Genomic DNA, 20,005 nt, shown 5'->3' with positions numbered 1-20,005 from the left:
GGTTAAACAGGATGAAGGCTGCCTCAAATACAGAGCTATTTGTAAACAGGAACCTTAGGCCTCGTTTGGTATCATTATCACTTTTTTTATTTTTTTAAAACACTAATTCTATATAATTTGATGCATTAGAAGAAAATTTTCTATTGTTGTTACAATTGGTTAGCTTAAAATACATCTGGCTATGTGATAGGTGACAACTTGTCTAAAAAATAATAATAATAATAATAAGTTATTTTAAGTTTTTATTTTTTATTGCCAAATAAATATATTGGATGAGAGGATTGCAAACAATCCACCTACCACTCTAACACAATTTTATATACAAAATTCTATTTACAGAAATAAAAAACAGACACAACACGAAACAAGGCCTTGGCTGTCAACGTTCAGAGCTTAGGGGTGAAAACTTAGGGCAGGAGATCAGAGATAACAGCACATTTGATAATGTGTGTCACATAAACACGGTTCTCACATGACTTAAATCTCTGATCACACAGTTTTTACATGAACTCGCGTAATCAGTGGCCCGTATTTCCAACAGCAACCCCAGTTTCCTGCTGGTGAACTACTATAGCAGAATTTCAAAAAGGATATTCCAGGTATCCAAACAATTACAATTTAACTACCCTTTTGGCCAATGGCTGATAGTTTAGCTTGGGTTTGTATATTTTTTTACCAAAACTACATCATGCTCCAATGCATTTATACAACATGCTTTGTAATCATAATCAAGAGAACATGTAAAGCTATAAAGTACAACCATATGCATTAACTGATATGAACCTATAAATGCATTATCTGAACATAAACAGATGCGGCAGCAATTAGAGACTTTCAAAATAATGAATGGTTGGATCAATTTCATGAAGACAAGTTCAATTATGAAGAAGTTGTATTAAAAGTTTAAACACATTCACAAGAGGGTCATCATTGCGAATAGAAGCTAGAATAGAATTTGCATATCAAAAATTCTCACAACTGATCGGAGAAGACAAACAGTGTTTAGGGACAGGTATAAAGTCTAAGAAACTGCAACTAATCACAGATCTATTTGCAAATAAACAAAGCAGTTATTTTGAGAGTGAATGCCATACGGAAAGCATATATCATCAATGCATGAAAAAGGTAAAGCAAGCTTTCTGGATGATCACAGGCCTAATTACAAATAAACATAGCAGTTATTCTAAGAATGAACAGCATACAGCATACGGAGATCATAACACATGTAATATGCCTATGTTAGAAAATCTACACTAAAAGCCTCAACAATCCTCCAACCCACAAGAAGAATCATCAATAGCACTGAATCTTAAGCAAAATCAATATCCTTATAAATGGTCCGCATAATGTCCCAAGAAGTTTCCCACAAAATCACCTTACAATCCCAAGAAAATCACAAGAAATCAGAAAAAATAACAAAATACTGCCCGTCAAGAAGCCAGTCGACCATAAGCATGAGACTTTAAAACCTTATTTCCCCCTCCTTGCTTTTCGGTATTTTGCTAAAACCAACATAATCAATCTCAAGGATAATGAAGTTTGACATGACGTCGCTAAACTTTCTAGTTTAAACTCTAATGATGAACCCTCCATAGCAACTTTGTGTTTGATATTAGCCTTATAACTTCAATGTCCCCTTGTAAATGAGTACTCGACAATTTAACAGATTATCAAAAATACGGGGCATAATTTGGCCTAGTCTTTTATAAAGCATAACAGCTTACTCTTTCTATACTGGATTGTCATGCTATCAGTTGATTACTAGAAACTAAGTCAACTTGGTGTTTGATATTATATTGCAGCACTTTAAATTTGCAATGATCACCGGTATATCCATAACGAACATTGAGAATTGTGATTCTTTCAAGGTAACTAGGATAAAGTGAGGGTAGTGTTACTAAAGGGGCCGACCATAACAGTTGTTCCCAAGATATCCTACAATAAAACAGTTTAACTAAAAGCAGTTCTCCTTGTTTTTCTCTTCTTCATTTTTTGCTTCTGGTTGAGTTTGGCAGAATATGCAGGACAAGTTATCACTCTGTTATTGCCCAAACCAGTGCCTAAAATAGCACTTTGAATTTGCATATGTATTTAGATCCTGTACATATAAGACTTTCCTTCTAATCAAAATTTCTATAGTTAATACCATAGAAATTGGACCAAATTAAAGTAATACTACTTTAATCAACTATATAAGATTTATGCCAAAACTCTCTCTTGTTTAGCATCTTTATGGTAATTGTGAACTTACTTTTGGCTATAATTTGTTGGAATAATCTAAGCTCTACAAGTACACCAATTTCAACAAGTACAACTAAGATAACCAATAGAGCTGCAATTAGCTCCAGCTTGAAATTGAGTATCAGCTGAATTGACCTATTCTAAGCAGTGGTTAACATGCCTGTCCTGCAATCATGTCTCAAATGATCGCTAGACAAGAAGCAAATAATTCTGAGGAAATAAATACTACTAAGCATAAACTTAATGAAGAAAGTACCCTAAATCTCTATCATTCTTTTCTCAAAATGAATTGACCTTCTCAGTAACAACTGAGTTTCTTCCTAAATTTTCATAGTAAAACAAAAAATGAAAATGCCAAAATCATTTAAAATCTCGATATCCACGAAAAATATAACAGATAATTAAGGAACAGGATGGCATGTTCAACATAGAAGTTAGAATAAGCATAGGTGCTTAAACAATCAAGAACAATTTTACTCCATAACTTGGAAAAAAAGGATTATGGTATGTACCGCAAAGAACATACCATGATTCATCAAAGGAGAAAACATGCATATACTAATAGAAGCATAAGACAATCGAAAAGCAAGGAAATGGGGGAAAGTTTAAAGTCATCGGAAACAATAAAGGTGAAAAGAACACAGACTATAAAAAAAGGTGGAAATATGAAATACAACCATCACAAGTATGCGAGTTCACGCAGAAAGGCTTTGCAACTTCCGAAGGCGCTTCACCGCTGAAGAGGGACTCTTTGAGCCCATCCTGTTCTTCTTCGCAGAGCTAGCCTTCGCCTTACCCTTTTTCATCTTCGAAACTGAAGGGGTTTCTTTAATGGGTCCTGGCGCAACCCCTTTCTTGAGGGCACTACCTCTCGGAGTAGCGGATGGCGGCAACCTCAAACTTTGAGGTGGCAAAGGGCTGTGTGGCTTCCACACCAAATTGCTCTTCATCGAAAACCTAACCTTCTTAACACTCTTATCCCCGCTTTTTCCAACAGTGTTTCCACCACTAGCATCAGTGCCATTAGCGATGGCCTTTCCATCAGCACTTTTTGCTCTTTTTCTCTTCTTCACCACAGCTCCATTTACCGGTGTGGTCTGTGGAGTGCTCGGTTTCACATTTCCATTCACCATTCCAGCTTCTGCAGCAGCTTTCTCGAACTGCTTCTGAAGATTAGAGATCACAGCTTCATCAAAAGTTATCAGATTAGCACCCTCCATTGGATCTTCGTTAGGTTTTTCATTATTTTCAGTACCGCTAGCTTCAATGTTAGCAGCTTCGTTATTACTCTGTTCAGCAACACTATCGTCAGCAACAAAATCCATCGAATTCAGGCTCTTACTCTTCTTCTTCTTCTTCTTCTTGGCATTTAACTTCTTATCGTCACCATCAGATGCTTTCTTCAACTTCTTCCTCTTCTTGGATGGCTTCTCATCTGATCCTTCACCACCGTTCTTTGCGGCCGATGACTCAGGCACCTTCTCCGAATCACCATTCTCTGGAATCTCAATCGAAATGCAAACCCCAGATTTTTCCAGATCTTTTTCCAATTTTAGAAAGCTCTCGTGCAAACCGAACAGGACCTTCCTGTTCGCCTGCAGAGTCTCCGGAGCCGACCCCAATTCGAAGAACCTCTTCGAGAAGCCCACCGACAGAGCTATCCTACCAAACCTTTCAACATCGCTCTTGGGCTCCGCCTGCTCCCCGGCCGTCGCGAGACTCAGCAGCTTCGCGCCGTTCTGAAGCAATCTCTCGAACAAGTTCAGCTTGATCTTGTTCACCAGGACCTTATCGGAAGACTTCTGGAAGACGGAGAAGAAGGGCTTGAGGAGCAAATCGAGGGTTTCGGGGGCGACGGGGAGGAAGTCGCCGAGCTCCTCGAGGAAGGCCTCGGCGATGTGGTAGCCGACGCCATTGGCGGGGTGGTTATCGACGGGGAGGAGGGAGGTGTCGGAGAGGACGGAGATCATGCGGGAGGAGAGGTCGGGGTCCCAGCGGCGGGTGCGGAGGAGGAGGAAGAGGTGGTGGAGGAAGCGACGGTTGAGGAGGTAGAACTTGTCGAGGCGGAGAAAGTCGATGCCGGGCCACTCACGGCGGAGGGTGAGGAGGAAGGCGGAGAAGAAGCGGGCGGCGAGGTCGGACTGGGCCGGGGGGGAGGAGAGGAGGAAGGCGTTGGGGGCGGGGGGGGAGGAGGAAGGAGCGGAGATAAATTAGTAGAAAGTTCAAAACCCTACAGGCGCTTGATCGAACGGAGTAGTGACTAGTGAGCGGAGGAGCGGATTCATAGGAGTGACGATACCTCTTCCGAGCCGAGCCGTTCACTTGTTATTATTCCTCTAATTTGGTATAGAAATATGCTCGCCAATTTCCGCATTGTCCTATTTTTAATTTTTTTTAAATATGAATCCTAATTTATTATAATTAACTATTTTATAATATACTTTAATTAGAAATATATATAATAATTTATCTTATAGTTTAGAGTATATTGTAAGCCAATTATAAGCCTATATATCATAGTTGTCAATTTATTAATAATATTTTTTTAAAACTATTGTGAAGAATTGCAGGCATTTTCCAATTTAAATTATAACTAGAAAATATATATGTGCATCTTGCCTGTAAAATTGCTATTTGTTTCCTAAAAAGTGCCCAGTCTGTTATGCGTCAACAAACACTAAGTTGATCTGTACTACCGGCAATGTCAAACTGATTGGGTCAAAGTCAAGAAATTTAATTTGAAACAAATTTACTCGGAGACCTACTTAGGCTTAGTTTGGTATTAAGGTCTATCAAACGTTATTAGATAAAATAAAATTAAAAAAAAAAAGCATATAGAGATATGTTTTTGCGTTCTCCAATGGGGCTGCAGAAAATATATCGTAACCGACTTATCGCGATATGCGGAACACAATATTATGTACGAAAACAAACAGAATATTTTTCCAACATACTTTTTCACCGCACGTAACGCAATCTTCCTCCAATCCCAAACAAAACCTTACATGCAAAATAAGTGTGAATTATATATACCATTTCAAAATAGATGAGTATATAATTCACACCCTTCAAAGAAAATATAGCTAGTATTTCAATTTCTAGTTAGTATTTCAATTTCTTCTTTGCCATTCGATTTAGTAATGTAGAGAAGCTCTAACTCAAGTAGAATTTTACTCGCAAATTCATTTTTCTTGTAGTTTTCTTTTTTTTCTTTTTTTTAAAGAGAAATGTAGCATGCTACCCGCTTCATTTATTTTATTTAAAAATAAATTTAGCTGAAAATGTGAATCAACTAGGATTCGAACTTAGGTCAGGTATCCACCACCAAGCCCTTTTGCCACCGACCGTTTCTAGAGCAAGTGGCAAAGGACTTGGTGGTTGGTACTCGATATCCCAAGTTCGAATCCTAGTTGATTCACATTTCCAGCTAAGTTTATTTCTAAATGAAATAAATGAAGCGCGTAGCACGTCTCTCAAAAAAAAAAAAAAATCTTGTAGTTTTCATTTTCATTTATCTGTTCTCTCCTTTCCAATTACTTTACACTATAATTATCAACATCAATGCTCAAAGCACAGGTGGTCCATCGTAATCGGGCTTTGAGATGAAGTTAGGGATCATAGCTGTTATGGATTTGAACCAACTAGGCTATTGATTTTGTCTCAATGGAGCTTTTTTATCGGTTTCCTTCTTTCCACGTTTTCCTGTTTCGAACTTAATAATTATGGGCTTTTTTGAAAAAAATATAGAAAGGTGCTCGCTACATTCATCAAGGTTAATAAGCTTAACGATAGAAGTGGGGTAACTAAAGCCATTATTAGGGAATTAAAAAAAAAGTTACAAAAGGCTAACAGGAGTGACCAAAAAAAAGAAAAGAAGAAAGATGGTGAGAAGAGATTCCAAGATGGTGGTTCTGCGTAAAAACTTGAATCTGTTCTGAGCTAGTGTTTCTAAACATCACGTTATTTCTCTCAAGCCAGATCATATAACATACAGCCGAGAGTGTAGTGTAGTTTGATTTTTTTTTTCCAGTTGGGAGCCTTATTATGTCTTATTAGTATACAGTCCGCGCGTTGTGACAGGTCATGTGTGTAGGTGAGGAGAGAAGAAACGATCCACTTCACACCCAATTTTCTTAGATTATGTATAAAAGTGCCTCTTCTATTTCGCCCAATTAAAATGGTACATGTGACTATTCCAAATCCTATGATGTCATTTTTTTATCCCCTTTTAATGATGACGTTCTCATTAGGTTCAAGACATTCACAAGTACTATGCCCTATGAGACTCGTTTCGCTAGTCTTAGCCGACCTTATGAGGAGCGTGCTCCATCTATAACGGTTGTTAGCTAAGGAGTCGCGCTCTACCTGCTGTATGACCTAGCCGAACCAAGACTTATTTTATATTTCTGGCTAGTGATTAACTCTAATATCAATTGTGAGGCCTCGTTCCTAGGGGGGGTATATCCATCATAGAACTACTCTAGCCCTAGCATCACTATAACTGTCTACTGCCACGAACGAACTGGCCCCGCTGCAAGCTTTTCTCCGGCAAGTGTTCATCTATAGTAGAGATTATATCTATTTATGTTTTATTTTAAAATCAAGATTATAGGTTCATGGCTTCCAACAGACTCAAGAATTACTGAATTACCCCACACTTTCAGTGTTAAGGAGCCCTCGATTAAGAGACCAAATTTAATATCGATAATAGAAAAAGACTATAGTATAGAGATGAACTTGTATTTATATAATTTTCAAGTACATGGCTTAAACAGGGGCATACCCCTACTGTATATTGGTGAAAAGCTCAGTTTATGAACTTGGCGGTCATTTAGAATTAAGTTGCTCAGTTAAACGACTTGGCAGTCAGATTTACTCAATTTAGTGATTTGGCGGTTAAATGATTTAAACTTGATTTTCTCAGTTTAACGACTTGACGGTCAGATTGGGTTGAGTCTAAATTTAATTTGCTCAGTTTAGCGACTTAGTGATTTGAAGTTGAGATGCCTAGTTTAACGACATAATAGCCGGCTTGAGGTTGAGGTGCTCAGTTTAACGACATGACGGTCGGCTTTAGGTTGAGGTACTCAATTTAATGACATGACAGTCGACTTGAAGTTGAGGTGCTCAGTTTAACGACATGACGGTAGGCTTGGAGTTGAGGCGCTCAGTTTAACGACATAGTGGTCGGCTTTAAGCTGAGGCACTCAGTTTAACGACATGACGGTCGGCTTTAGGCTGAGGCACTCAGTTTAACAAAATGGCGGTCGGATTGAAGTTTAGTTGTTCAGTTTAACGATATAGCGATTGGTTTGAGTTGAGTTACTCAATTTAAGGATATAGCGGTTAGTTTGAGCTGAGTTGCTCAATTTAATGACATGACAGTCAGTTTGAGTTGAGTTGCTCAGTTTAACGACATGGCAGTCGGTTTGAGTTTGGATTGTTTAGTTTAGCGACTTTGCGGTCATGTTAGTTTAACGACTTTATGGTCGTATGAATTTGGGTTTAGTTTAGTTTAACGACTTTGTGGTTGTTTGGATTGGTTGTTTAGTTTAGCAACTTTGCGGTCGTTTGGTTGTTTAGTTTAGCGACTTTACAGTCGTTTCATTTGATGGGTTAGTTTAGCGACTTTGCAATTGTGGGTTTTATTTGTGGACTTTGAATTTTGGGTTTTATTTGTGGACTTTATGTTTTGAGTTTTTACTTGTGGACTTTGGGTTTTGGATTTTATTTGTGGACCTTGGGTTTTGGGATTTTATTTGTGAATTTTGGATTTTATTTATAGCCCGAAATAAATTGGACTTTTGCTTAGGTTGGATTTAGGTCGAGTTGGCTTGATCATTTTGTATTTGATTTGGGCTGAGCCGCCTTAGGTTTTTCACTTGGTTTATCCCTTTTGAGTTTGGTTTGGGTCTAGGTCGAACCTTTATGATGTAGTTCGAGATTCATTTGAATTTAATTAGGTCAAGTCCTTATGGTTCGGCTCAACTTAGCCCTTCTTATACTTTAGTTTGATTCGGATTGAATCTTTATGATTTGGTTCGAGATTGGTCTGTTTTTTATTCGAGTTGAGATCTTGTGGTTCGCCTTGGGTTGGAACCCTTTTGCATTTGGTTTGGGCCGAATCGACTTATTACTCTCTCCAAGTTTGCTTTAAATTGAACTGGTTTATGCTCGGTTTGATTTGGCTCGATCCTCTTGTGGTTCCGCTCGGGTTGAACCAACTTATAGTTTGGTTCGGCTTAGCTCAGACATTCCATTATTCAGTTCAGATTGAGCTAGCTTGCAGCTCTATTTTTCTCGATTTGGAACTATCTTAGTTCTATTTGAGTTGAACCAACTTTGGTTCAAGTTAAATTCTTTATGATTTGGTTTAGGTCAAATCAGCTTGTAGTTCGGTTCAACTTGGGTCGGACCTCCTCTGTGATTTAGTTCAAATTGAAACCACTTGGTTTGAGTTAAATCCTATTATGGTTCTGTTTAGGTTGAACCAGCATGTATGGTTCAACTTGACTCAACTTGAACCTCCCGTGCTTCTGTTTGAGTTGAACTCGGCTTATGATTTGGTTCGGCTTGACTTGCAACCTTTTCGTCTTTCAGTTTGAGTTGACTGGTTCATGGTTGGCTCGGCTCAGATCTCATGTGGTGCCATTCAGGTTGAATTGGTTTCAGTTCAAGTTAAATTCTTTATTATTTGGTTCAAGTCAAATCGGCTTGTAGTTCGGTTCAACTTGGCTCGAACCTCCTATGCTTCTGTTCAGATTGAAACCACTTCGGTTCAAGTTGAATCTTTTTATGGTTTAGTTTGGGTTGAATCGGCTCATAATTGGTTCGACTTGGCTTGGCTCGAGCCTTCTGTGCTTCTGTTCAAATTAAAACCACTTCCGTTCAAGTTGAATCCTTTATGATTTGGTTCAAGTCAAACTGGCTTGTAGTTCAGTTCAACTTGGCTCGAACCTCCTGTGCTTCTGTTTAGATTGAAACCACTTCGGTTCAAATTGAGTCTGTTTAGATTGAAACCACTTCCGTTCAAATTGAGTCCTTTATGATTTGGTTCAAATCAAACTGACTTGTAGTTCGGTTCAACTTGGCTCGAACCTCCTGTGCTTCTGTTCGGATTGAAACCACTTCGGTTCAAGTTGAATCCTTTATGGTTCGGTTTAGATCAGATCACTTAGGTTCAAGTTGAATCCTTTATGGTTCGGTTTAGATCAGATCACTTAGGTTCAAGTAGAATCTTTTATGGTTCGATTCAAACCGGATCTACTTAGGTTCAAGTCGAATCCTTTATGGTTCAGTTCAAACCGGATCCACTTAGGTTCAAGTTGAATCCTTTATGGTTCGGTTCAGATAGGATCCACTTAGGTTCAAGTCGAATCCTTTATGGTTTGTGTCACGCCCCGGGGTCCCTTTTTGTTTGAACACAGCGAAAAAAGCGTCTATTTTTTTTTTTTTGAAAACCTGACCCCAGAATATGCCAGATCCGCCACAAATACGGGGATTTCACTGTTCACACGGACAGAGTTTCTCCTGTATTTGCACGGCGTCGCACAAGTACAACAGTACAAACAGGATACAACCACAACTAAATGAATATAGAAATAACTATACATTCATACATTCATACATTCACCATTCACATCACAGATTTGCATTTAATATTTAACATAAATTCACAGAAAATTCTTTTGAAAACTGTTTCCTACATGGAAACCTTTATTCTTTAAAAACGCTACCACGAGGGGTAGAAAACCTTTTCATTTCACAAAATCCACAAATCCATTTATTACATTCATGAAAACCCATATTTTCAAATGTAATAAAATATACTGAACCATATAAACTATCTAAGCTATATCAACATAATAGTAAGGGTAGAACTAAACCGAATAACCTGGGTCGGAAGCTCTATCGACCGCTACGTATCTCACGTCTCGTCTCAACCCTCACCGCCCGCGATACCTGAAAAATAGTGGGGGAGGTGAGAACATGTAAACATGTCTCCCCTCCCAGTGAGTACCGCAAGCCGAAAAAGGCGAGGAGTACTCACCGGATTAGGAAGAGATAAACAACAGTATGGGTAAGTGAAATACAGTAGCAACAATAATGAACGAATGAGATATATATATATATATATATATTAGTATATAATAATAATATATATATATATATATATATATATATATATATATATATATATATAAAGCACAACTACGCTAACTTGTATGTACAACTGCAAGCATACAAGGATATCAAACTATAGTACAAGACAACTGTAAAGAAAGAACTGTAAGTATATAATCAACTAACCGCTACTATAGCTATATGCGTCAACCGGACGAGAAGTCCAAAAGTACCCAATCTAAACCGCCGTGTCGGTCTAAGGACCTCAGGCAAAAGCCACTACCTGCTCACACCTGGCATGTAACCCTAGCACAAAGAGAACACCGCTGGGCTCACGGGTCGGATGTACGACCACTTTTCCGGAAAAGAACACCCTCCTGCGGGGGATCAACCCGCTGGTGTACGTGAAATGCACTCGAGCTGTGGCGATCAATGCAGATATGATCAATAGCCAACCGTCGGCAACCAGCCGACAATCACCGCCTCTCAGGGCTAACCGACCAAAAGGTCATCCAACTGTAAGGAAGTATAAGAACCGACCACTCAGGTCAACTAGGATGGAACAACTCAACATCCTCTCAAAGATATGCAAATACTGCTCAATGGGTCAACTAAACTATAAATGCAAGAATTGACCAATAGGTCTCAAGAGTGTATCAATATAATCTGAAACTATCGTCAGCCACAAGCCGACAATCCTACCCCTCAGGGTACACCGACCTCATAGGTCATCGAACGACAGGAGTCAAGGAACCGACCGACTAGGTCACCGATCTCACTAGAAATCACGAAACCGCTCTACTCTAAACATGATACAGGATATGCAGAATAGCTAAGTAGAGCAACAAGGAAACATGGTATAACTACTCTACTCCTACTCAGGATACTAATCATGCAAATAGCGAGTAGAGTACGATGTAAACAATAGGGGTGCAAGGCTCAATGTGCTATACTACGCAATAGTAATAACAGAAGAACAGGGATACAAGGATATCACCGAGAGTGCACCACTGTACCGACTTCGGATCGAAGTACCTATATGTACGAATGTCGCGCCTGTCTCCTGACTGCGAAAGAACATCAACCGGACCTAAGGAAGGTCCACCGGGTTAGTGTCGAACCCACAACTAAGAAATACTACATCATAATCCCACTAACAAACCCACGGAGATCAGTTTCCCAAAACCGACTACCGTAACTCGCTGGAAGTCCCGAAAATCGTACCGGGACTCTGTCGGGACCACTGAAATGTCCCGGAACGCACCGACTCATGCTACGAGTCACCCGCTGCCACAAAACACATCAAATAAGATGTCTTGGCAGCAAACCCAAAATCTTGCCTCCAAACAATTATCGTCAGATAATCGTTCGGATCCGGGTTCCAGAAAGTGTCTATTTCGACATCGGAACCAACCGTCGCTCACCCGTCATTTCTGAACCCTTGAAATGACGCAAGTGACCAGCCAACAAGGCTCAGCGACTCAACAAGTGCTCACGAGGCACCGTCGGAAGAATTCTGAACTAAAACCGTGTTCCGTCGGCGGATTTTGCCAACAAACGCACCGGAAATGCATTTTCGATCTTCGCAAAGGTTTGGGGCCTTGGACAATCAGTCCAGAGGTCACCCACAGCTCATCCATGCTGCCCACAGCAGCCGCAACAACCCAAAATACATAAAAGCCCTCCCGATTACCCGAAATCGCATTATTTCATGCGATTTCGGCGCTTTTATGGTCCGTCCACGCAAACCAGAGGTCAATCAGCCGAGCCAAGATACCCACTGACAGGTTTCGACGTGCCGGAGGCCATGCTCACCTTTCGGAGCAATTTCGGCCACCGTGGGACGCGCACGAGCGACATGAAGTTCAATGAAACAGCACGCACTGAAACTAAAACACATGTAACTAACTCATCCGGAGCTCGCTGACCCTAAGTGAGGTGAGCATTGTGATCAGAACTGACTGAAAATCACTGTGCTCACCTCCGGGGGTATCGGAACAGCCCCGGGTCACCGAAACAGTGATCTAAACAGGAGACTATGCGCAGAAAGGTTGAAATCAAGCTTACCGGCCAGGGGAGAGCTAGGGCTGCCCGGCGGCGGCCGGACGGCGGGAGAGCCGGCGGCAGGAGGGTTCAGGTGATGCAGGGAGGCCAAGGGATGCGTCGGCCGGCGTCGGGAGGCGGTGGCGACGGCAGGCATTGATGCCCTAGTCACCCAAACCCGAGGAGGGCACATGCCTAGTTCGGCCGACAGGAAGCTCCGAGGGCGGGGGCGCCAGCGGCGCATGAGTGCGGCTGGCCAGGCGGAGCCGGTGCTCACGCCGGACGGCGGCGGAAGACGGCGGCGGCGATGCTGGACCAAACCGAGCCCGCGCGGGTTCACCACGGGCTCCAAAGGTAGCGACGACCATGGCGGCGGCCGAAGGAATGTCGGGGCGACGGCGGCACGTCGCCGGAGGTCGCGGAAGGTCGGCGCGCCATGCTGCGGGTGGCGGCGACGCGCGATGGTCGAGAAGGCCAGGTCTCGGCCCGTTCAAGGTTTGGGCGGCCGCAGAGAGGGAGAGCGGCGGCCGGCGGCGTCGGGAGCGGCGGCGATGGCGCGCGGGGGCACGCCGGAGGTCACCGGAGGGCGGCGCGACCGATGGGGAACGACGGTGGCGCGCGGTGGCAGGGATCACCCAGGCTCGACCTGGGCGACTGCTGCTGGCCGCAGGGAGTTCGGGCAGCTCCGGCGGGGCGCAGGGACGGCGGAGGTCGGCGGGGACTGCACCGGGAAAGGGTCTCGGCCGAGGGAAAGGCTTCCTAGGGTGTCTTGGACATTCTCTGATGTTGAAGGCCGAGGGGGTGGTGGCAAGGTGGAGGAAAGAGGTTGACCAAGCAATTCCGGCGGTCGGGGAAGCTCGCCGACGGCCGGGGTGCACGCACTGCTAGGGCATGGACCTGCAGATGGCGGCTAGGGCACAGATGGGGCGCTGGGTCGAGTAGATCTAGGGTTTCGTGCATGGAAACCCTAGATGCACATTGTATACAAGGTGCAATTTTGCACAAACGTCCACCGAAGCTTGGTATTTCTTACCCAGCCCTTCATAGTGGGTAACAATCGCGTATTCGCACCTCCATATTCGATCTCGTGTGATTCGGTACATAAAATATGCGGACTTTTGCGAGAATTCCAATTAGTCACTTTAGACCCCTTTTTGAACATCATGCGATATCCGGCAATCCGTTCATCAGAATTCCGAACGGATTGCGCAATCGCGTTCAGCACGACGGGGACCATAAACATACAATTTTGGTTCACATCGATCGATCACGGATTCGCGACGAAACTCGCCCGCTCTCCAATTTCCAAAAACCACACACATATACCAATGTGTAATCCCGCTAAATCCTAGATTCAAATTCAAATTTGAATCTCCTACCACTAGTAGGTACATGTAACATTCCTCACCTTACTCTAGGTCGCATACACAGAGCACGAGGAGTCTCATTATGCAAGAACAACAAAGAGCGAAAATCCTCTTTTCGATAAAATCTCTTTTTCTCGAAAATCGTGCGTCAGATCTAAAATCCGTCAGTGCCATTGGTTCCAGAATAACTGAACCGGTCGAAACGAGCTATTGGATCACTATGAACGGAGTTCGATATGCGCCGAAAGCCAACTCTACTCCGTGGCTTCACCGAAAAAAACGGGTTACTATTCACTTTAAGTGAAAACTAATAATCGCGTAACTTCTTCATTCTAGCTCATTTTCTCCTGAAACTTGACGAGTGCTTATGTAATTAAATTATACACATAAACATCGTCAACAGAAAGTTTAGATGCACTGTCAAAATCTCAGTCCTTACAGTTTGGTTTAGATCGAATTCACTTAAGTTCAAGTCGAATCCTTTATGGTTTGGTTCAGATCGGATCCACTTAAGTTCAAGTCGAATTCTTTATGGTTCAGTTCAGATCGGATCCACTTAGGTTCAAGTCGAATCCTTTATGGTTCTATTTGAGTCACACAAGTTGTGAGTTCGATCGGCTTAGCTTAAATCTCATGTGGTTTAGTTCAAGTTGAGCCAGCTTGTAGTTCGAATCGGCTCGAACTGGTTCATTATTTGGTTTGATTCAAACCTCTTGAATCTTAGTATGATTTGAATTGAACTGGCTTATTAGTCGATTTGGTTCATCGTTTTAGGTTCGGTTCACCTCCTTAGGTTCAGTTCAACCCAATTGGATTCGGTTCACTGTTGTGAGTTTGGCTCAATGTCATATATGATTCACCAACTTGGGCTTTAACTTACTTTTGATCCATCACTGGCGTGCACCGACATTAACTTGGGTTGGTTGAATTTGAGTTTATATCCAAGCCAGTTTGACTTAGGTTCAGCTCGTCCTTTTTTTAATTAAATTCAAATTGAACTCACAATCATATTGGGTTCAGTTCAAACCAAATATTTATGCAATCGATTCGGTTTAACTGAATCGAACATGAGTCAAGCCTATCGCAAAGACGACGACCCGGTTTAATGAACTGAACCCGGGTCAAGCCTATCATGAGATGGCAACCCGGCTTAATAAACCGGACCCGGGTCAAGCCTATCACGAAGACGGTGACCCGGTTTACTGAACCAAATTGAGGTCAAGCCTATCACGAAAACATCGACTCGACTTAATGAACCGGACCTGGGTCAAGCCTATCATGAAGACGGCGACCCAGCTTAATGAACCGGACTCGGGTCAAGCCTATCATGAAGACGGCGTCCCGACTTATTGAACCGGACCCTGGTCAAGCCTATTACGAAGACAGCGACCCGACTTAATAAATCAGACCTGGGTCAAGCCTATCACTAAGACGGTGACCCAGTTACTGAACCAAATCTGGGTAAAACCTATCACGAAGATGGCGACCCCGTTTACTGAACCAAATCTGAGTTAAGCCTATCACGAAGACGGCGACCCGGTTTAATAAACCGAACTCGGGTCAAGCCTATCACGAAGACGGCTACCCAATTTATTAAACCGGACCCGGGTCAAGCCTATCACGAGGATGGCGACCCAGTTTAATCGAACTGGACCCGGGTCACGCCTATCACGATGACGGTGACCCGTGGCAAATGAACCGAATTCAGGTCAAGCCTATCACGAAGAGCCAAATTGGATCTAGCCTACCACGAAGACGGCGATCCAAGATAAATATTTATTTTATTTTATTATCATTATTATTTTTTTGTAGCGATTTGAGCGTGTCGAGCCTAACACGAAGACTGCCACACAATCAAATCGGTTGGAGGTTCGCCGTCACGTCATTCGCACGTTCATATAGATCTTTCATCAATGTTTGAGAGACGGATGCTTAGTGAATACGCGCGCACAATATAGTACCGATCCAATGTCGGATTTGATCGGGTTGATCTATCGCGAAGACGGTTGTGTTGATCAAACCAATAAAAGGATCACTACTATACCGTTTGCACGTATACACCAATTTGTCGTCGTTGGAGCAAAAGAAGAAGAAAGAAGAGGCCAAGCAGCCTCCTCGTGCGCCGTTGTCGTCGTCGAAGTCGTCGCAGCCACCGTCGTTGTCGTTGTGCCTTCACTCTTTTTTTTCTTTTTTTTTTGCTTTTTTTTTTATTTTTTTGCTGGTCTGAGAAAGGGAGGGACTCACGCCTCTCTTTCTCTGTCCGATCCAGAGAGAGGGAGGTGCGGGACCACCTCCTCCTAAGGCTCTTTTTTTTTTTACTTTCTTTTTCTTTTTTTTTCAACCTTCTCACTTTTTTTTTTAAAAAAAAGTTCCAAAAAAACTCCCTTCTTGAATCTCATGGTCCGATTTATAGTGATTTTATTTTGAAAAATAACTAGTATTTGACTCGTGCGATGCACGGATAATATAATAATATTGTCACGCCCCGGGGTCCCCTTTTTGATTGAAACACAGCGAAAAAGCGTTTAAATTTTTTTTTTGAAAACCTGACCCCAGAGTATGCCAGATCCGCCACAAATACAGGGAATCCACTGTTCACACGGATAGAGTCTCCCCTGTATTTGCACGGCGTCGCACAAGTACAAAAGTACAAACAGTATACAACCACAACTAAATGAATAAACAGATAGCTATACCTTCATACATTCACCATTCACACCATAGTTTTACATTCGATGTTTAAACAAAAGTCCACGAAAAATCTTTTGAAAACTGTTCCATACGCGAAAACCTTTATCTTTTATAAAAGCTACCACGAGGGGTAGAAAACCTTTTATTTTACCAAATCCAGAAATCCTTTTATTACATTCATGAAAGTCCACATATTCCAATGTAATAAAAATACTGAACCATATAAACTGACTAAGCTATAACAACAGAATAGTAGGGATAAAACTAAACCGATAACCTGTGTCAGAAGCTCTATCGACCGCTACGAACGTACCTCACGTCTCGTCCCAAAACTCAACGCCTGTAATACCTGAAAAATAGTGGGGGAGGTGAGAACATGTAAACATGTCTCCCTCCCAGTGGGTACCGCAAGCCGAGGAAGGCGAGGAGTACTCACCGGATCAGGAAGAGATAAACAACAGTATGGGTAAGTAAAATACAGTAGCAACGATAATGAACGAATGAGATATATATATGAAAGCACAACTACCGCTACTGTAATGTACAACTGCAAGCATACAAGGATATCAAAACTATAGTAGCAAGACAACTGTAAAGAAAGAACTAGAAGTATATATGCAACAACCGCTACTATAGCTATATGCGTCAACCGGACGAGAAGTCCAAAAGTACCCAATCTAAACCGCCGTGTCGGTCTCAGGACCTCAGGCAAAAGCCACTACCTGCTCACACCTGGCATGTAACCCTAGCACAAAGAGAACACCGCTGGGCTCACGGGTCGGATGTACGACCACTTTTCCGGAAAAGAACACCCTCCTGCGGGGGATCAACCCGCTGGTGTACGTGAAATGCACTCGAGCTGTGGCGATCAATGCGGATATGATCAATAGCCAACCGTCGGCAATCAGCCGACAATCACTGCCCCTCTGGGCATACCGACCGTGTAGGTCATCAAGTAACAACGTGAACCGACCGAGATAGGTCAATGTACGGAAAGTAACGAACGACCAAACAGGTCACCGATGCAAATAGGAGAACCGACCAACCAGGTCACAAGTATAGTATATACGAATGCCATCTACTCTACCCCTATACAGGATACTACACATAGAACAACCAGGCAGAGTAAATAAAGATAGTATGTAGATACTGCTCGATGTCAACTAAAAGTACGAACGCAAGAACCGACCGATAGGTCACAGGAGTGTATTCGATATAGTCCAGAACTACCGTCAGCGCCAGCCGACAATCCTACCCCTCAGGGTACACCGACCTCAAAGGTCATCGAACGACAGAAGTCAAGAAACAGACCAACCCAATACATAATGCAACAACCGACCAACCAGGTCACCGATATAAGTACGAGAACCGACCAATCAGGTCACCGAACGAGGTACGAGAACCGACCAATCAGGTCACCGAAACAAAGTACGAGAACCGACCAATCAGGTCACCGGGATCACAATGGATAAACTACTCTACTTCTACACATGATACTAAGCATAGAAACATATGAGTAGAGTATAATAGAAATAACGGGGATGCAAGCTCAATACTATATATCAAGATATATATATAAATGCCAGATAATAACGAGAGAACAGAGGTAGGAAACCATCACCGAGCGTGCACTACTGTACCGACGTCGGATCGAAGTACCCACCTGTATAAATGCTGCGCCTGTCTCCTGACTGCAAAAGGACGTCAACCGGACCTAAGGAAGGTCCACCGGGTTAGTGTCTAACCCACAGCTAATAATCACTAGATCCACAACCTACAAGCAAACCCATGGAGATCGGTTTCCCAAACCGATCGCCGTAATACGCCGGAAGTCCCGTAATCGCACGGGGACTCCGCCGGGAGCCACGAACTGTCCCGGAACATACCGACTCGAGCTACGAGTCACTAGCTGCCACTAAACATAAATAATCATGCATCATGGCAGCGAACACAACTCCTCGTGTCGAAACAATTATCGTCCGATAATCGTTTCGATTCAGGTTCCCGGAAGTGTCTAATTCGACACCGGAACCCACCGTCGCTCACCCGTCATTTCCGAACTCTCGAAATGACGCAAGTGACCAGCCAACAAGGCTCAGCGACTACGCAAAAGCTCACGAAGCACCGTCGGAATAATTCCGAACCGAACCCGCGTTCCGTCGGCGGATTTCGCCGAAAAACGCACCGGAGAAGCATTTTCGATCTTCGTAAGGGTCTGGGGCCTTGGACAATCAGTCTAGAGGTTATCCTCAACCAACACTTGCTGCCAACAACAGCTACGACGAACCAAAATGCATAAAAGCCCTCCTGAATACCTGAAATCGCATTATTTCATGCGATTTCGGCGCTTTTATGGTCCGACAACGCAAACCAGAAGTCAAACAGCCAAGACGAGACTCCCGCTGACTGGTCTCGGCGTGCCGGAGGCCGTGCTCACCTTTCGGAGCACTGCCGGCCACTGTGGCACGCGCACGGGCCACGCAAAATTAGTGAAATTGCGCGCACAGCGCTAAGATCGCCTCTAATTCGCTAACTAGGGCATCGTTGACCCTGTCGGAGGTGAGTACGATGTTCAGCACGAATCTGAGATCATCGTGCTCACTTCCCGGAGTGTCAAAGTATCCTCGGATCACCAGAAAGGTGACAGGAACTCTAAACTACAGTGATGTCAATGTAAACAGTGCTTACCGGACCAGTGGGAGCTAGGGCTCGTCGCCGGCGGTCGGGTGGCGGGCGCTCCGGCCAGTGATGGGAGCAGCAGGTCGGGGAGGTCCGGGGAAGGTGCTGGCCGGCGGCGGAAGGTGGCCGGTGGCGCGGCAGCGCAGCTCAAAGCCGCCAAGTTCCTCTCGGGTTCGAGCTTCCCGGCGGCGCGGCGGCGGCCGGAGGGGGTCGGGGCGGCAAGGATCCGGTGCCGGAGACCGAGGGGAAGGTGGTGCACCCCTCGGTGGGCTGCGGCGGCCCTCGAAGGCCGTACTGGTCCAAGCAGCGCCCGCACGCGCTCGGGACGGCCGCAGAGAGCTCGGGCGGCGGCCGGCGGCGTGCGGGGACGGCGGGGAGGCGCGCGCGAGGTCGCCGGAGGTCGCCAGAGGGCGGCGCGGCCGATAGGGAGCGGTGGCGGCACGCAGATGCAAGGGTGACCCGAGCTCGGCCTGGGTGCATGCAGGTGGCCGCAGAGAGCTGGGGCGGCTCCGGCGGCGTGCGCTGACGGTGGGGCCGGCGGCGGAGGTCGCCGGGGCTCCGAGGAAGGGTGTCTCGGCCGTCCCAAGGTGGCGGCGGCAGTGCTAGCAGGGAGCTAAAGCTCCTGGGCCAGATCTGCCAAGATCTGGCCGCAGCCTGTCTGGGCGGCGGCGGCGGTGCGCAGGGACGACGGCGGCGACGAGGGGAGTCGCCGAAGGCTGGGCCACGGCCAGGGGACAACGGTGCTCGAGCTAGGTGGCTACCAGGGTCCGCAAACCACAATGCGGTGAAGGGGTTGGCCAAAAGGGAGAGAAAGAGAGGTGATGCAGGGATTTCCGGCGGCCGGAGGAGCTCGCCGGCGG

At 44.2% G+C, this 20,005-nt stretch overlaps 2 protein-coding genes across 2 annotated transcripts; one reads left to right on the top strand and one right to left on the bottom strand.

Moving 5' to 3' along the window:
• Window positions 2,643–4,448, bottom strand: LOC109727519 (ribosomal RNA processing protein 1 homolog; the record flags this gene model as incomplete). The annotated part of the gene is made up of 1 exon (XM_020257662.1): window positions 2,643–4,448. A coding segment is annotated over one exon (1,512 nt), but the record flags the coding sequence as incomplete, so codon positions are not given.
• Window positions 12,600–19,603, top strand: LOC109727509 (spidroin-1-like). The gene is made up of 2 exons (XM_020257653.1): window positions 12,600–13,220; window positions 19,148–19,603. The coding sequence occupies exons 1-2, from the start codon at window positions 12,600–12,602 to the stop codon at window positions 19,601–19,603; spliced, it is 1,077 nt and encodes a 358-aa protein (XP_020113242.1).

Source organism: Ananas comosus, linkage group 2 (assembly GCF_001540865.1).
Source record: "Ananas comosus cultivar F153 linkage group 2, ASM154086v1, whole genome shotgun sequence".
Classification (NCBI taxonomy): domain Eukaryota; kingdom Viridiplantae; phylum Streptophyta; class Magnoliopsida; order Poales; family Bromeliaceae; genus Ananas; species Ananas comosus.
This window is presented reverse-complemented; position numbering and strand designations above follow the sequence as displayed.

What these genes read in the sequence shown, in the direction of transcription:
- LOC109727509 (XM_020257653.1), top strand. Translation starts at nt 12,600, where the DNA reads ATGCCTAGTTCGGCCGACAGGAAGCTCCGAGGGCGGGGGCGCCAGCGG. An exon ending in GCCGAGGGGGTGGTGGCAAG is followed by an intron (nt 13,221 to 19,147) that starts GTGGAGGAAAGA and finishes CAATGTAAACAG; the next exon opens with TGCTTACCGGACCAGTGGGA.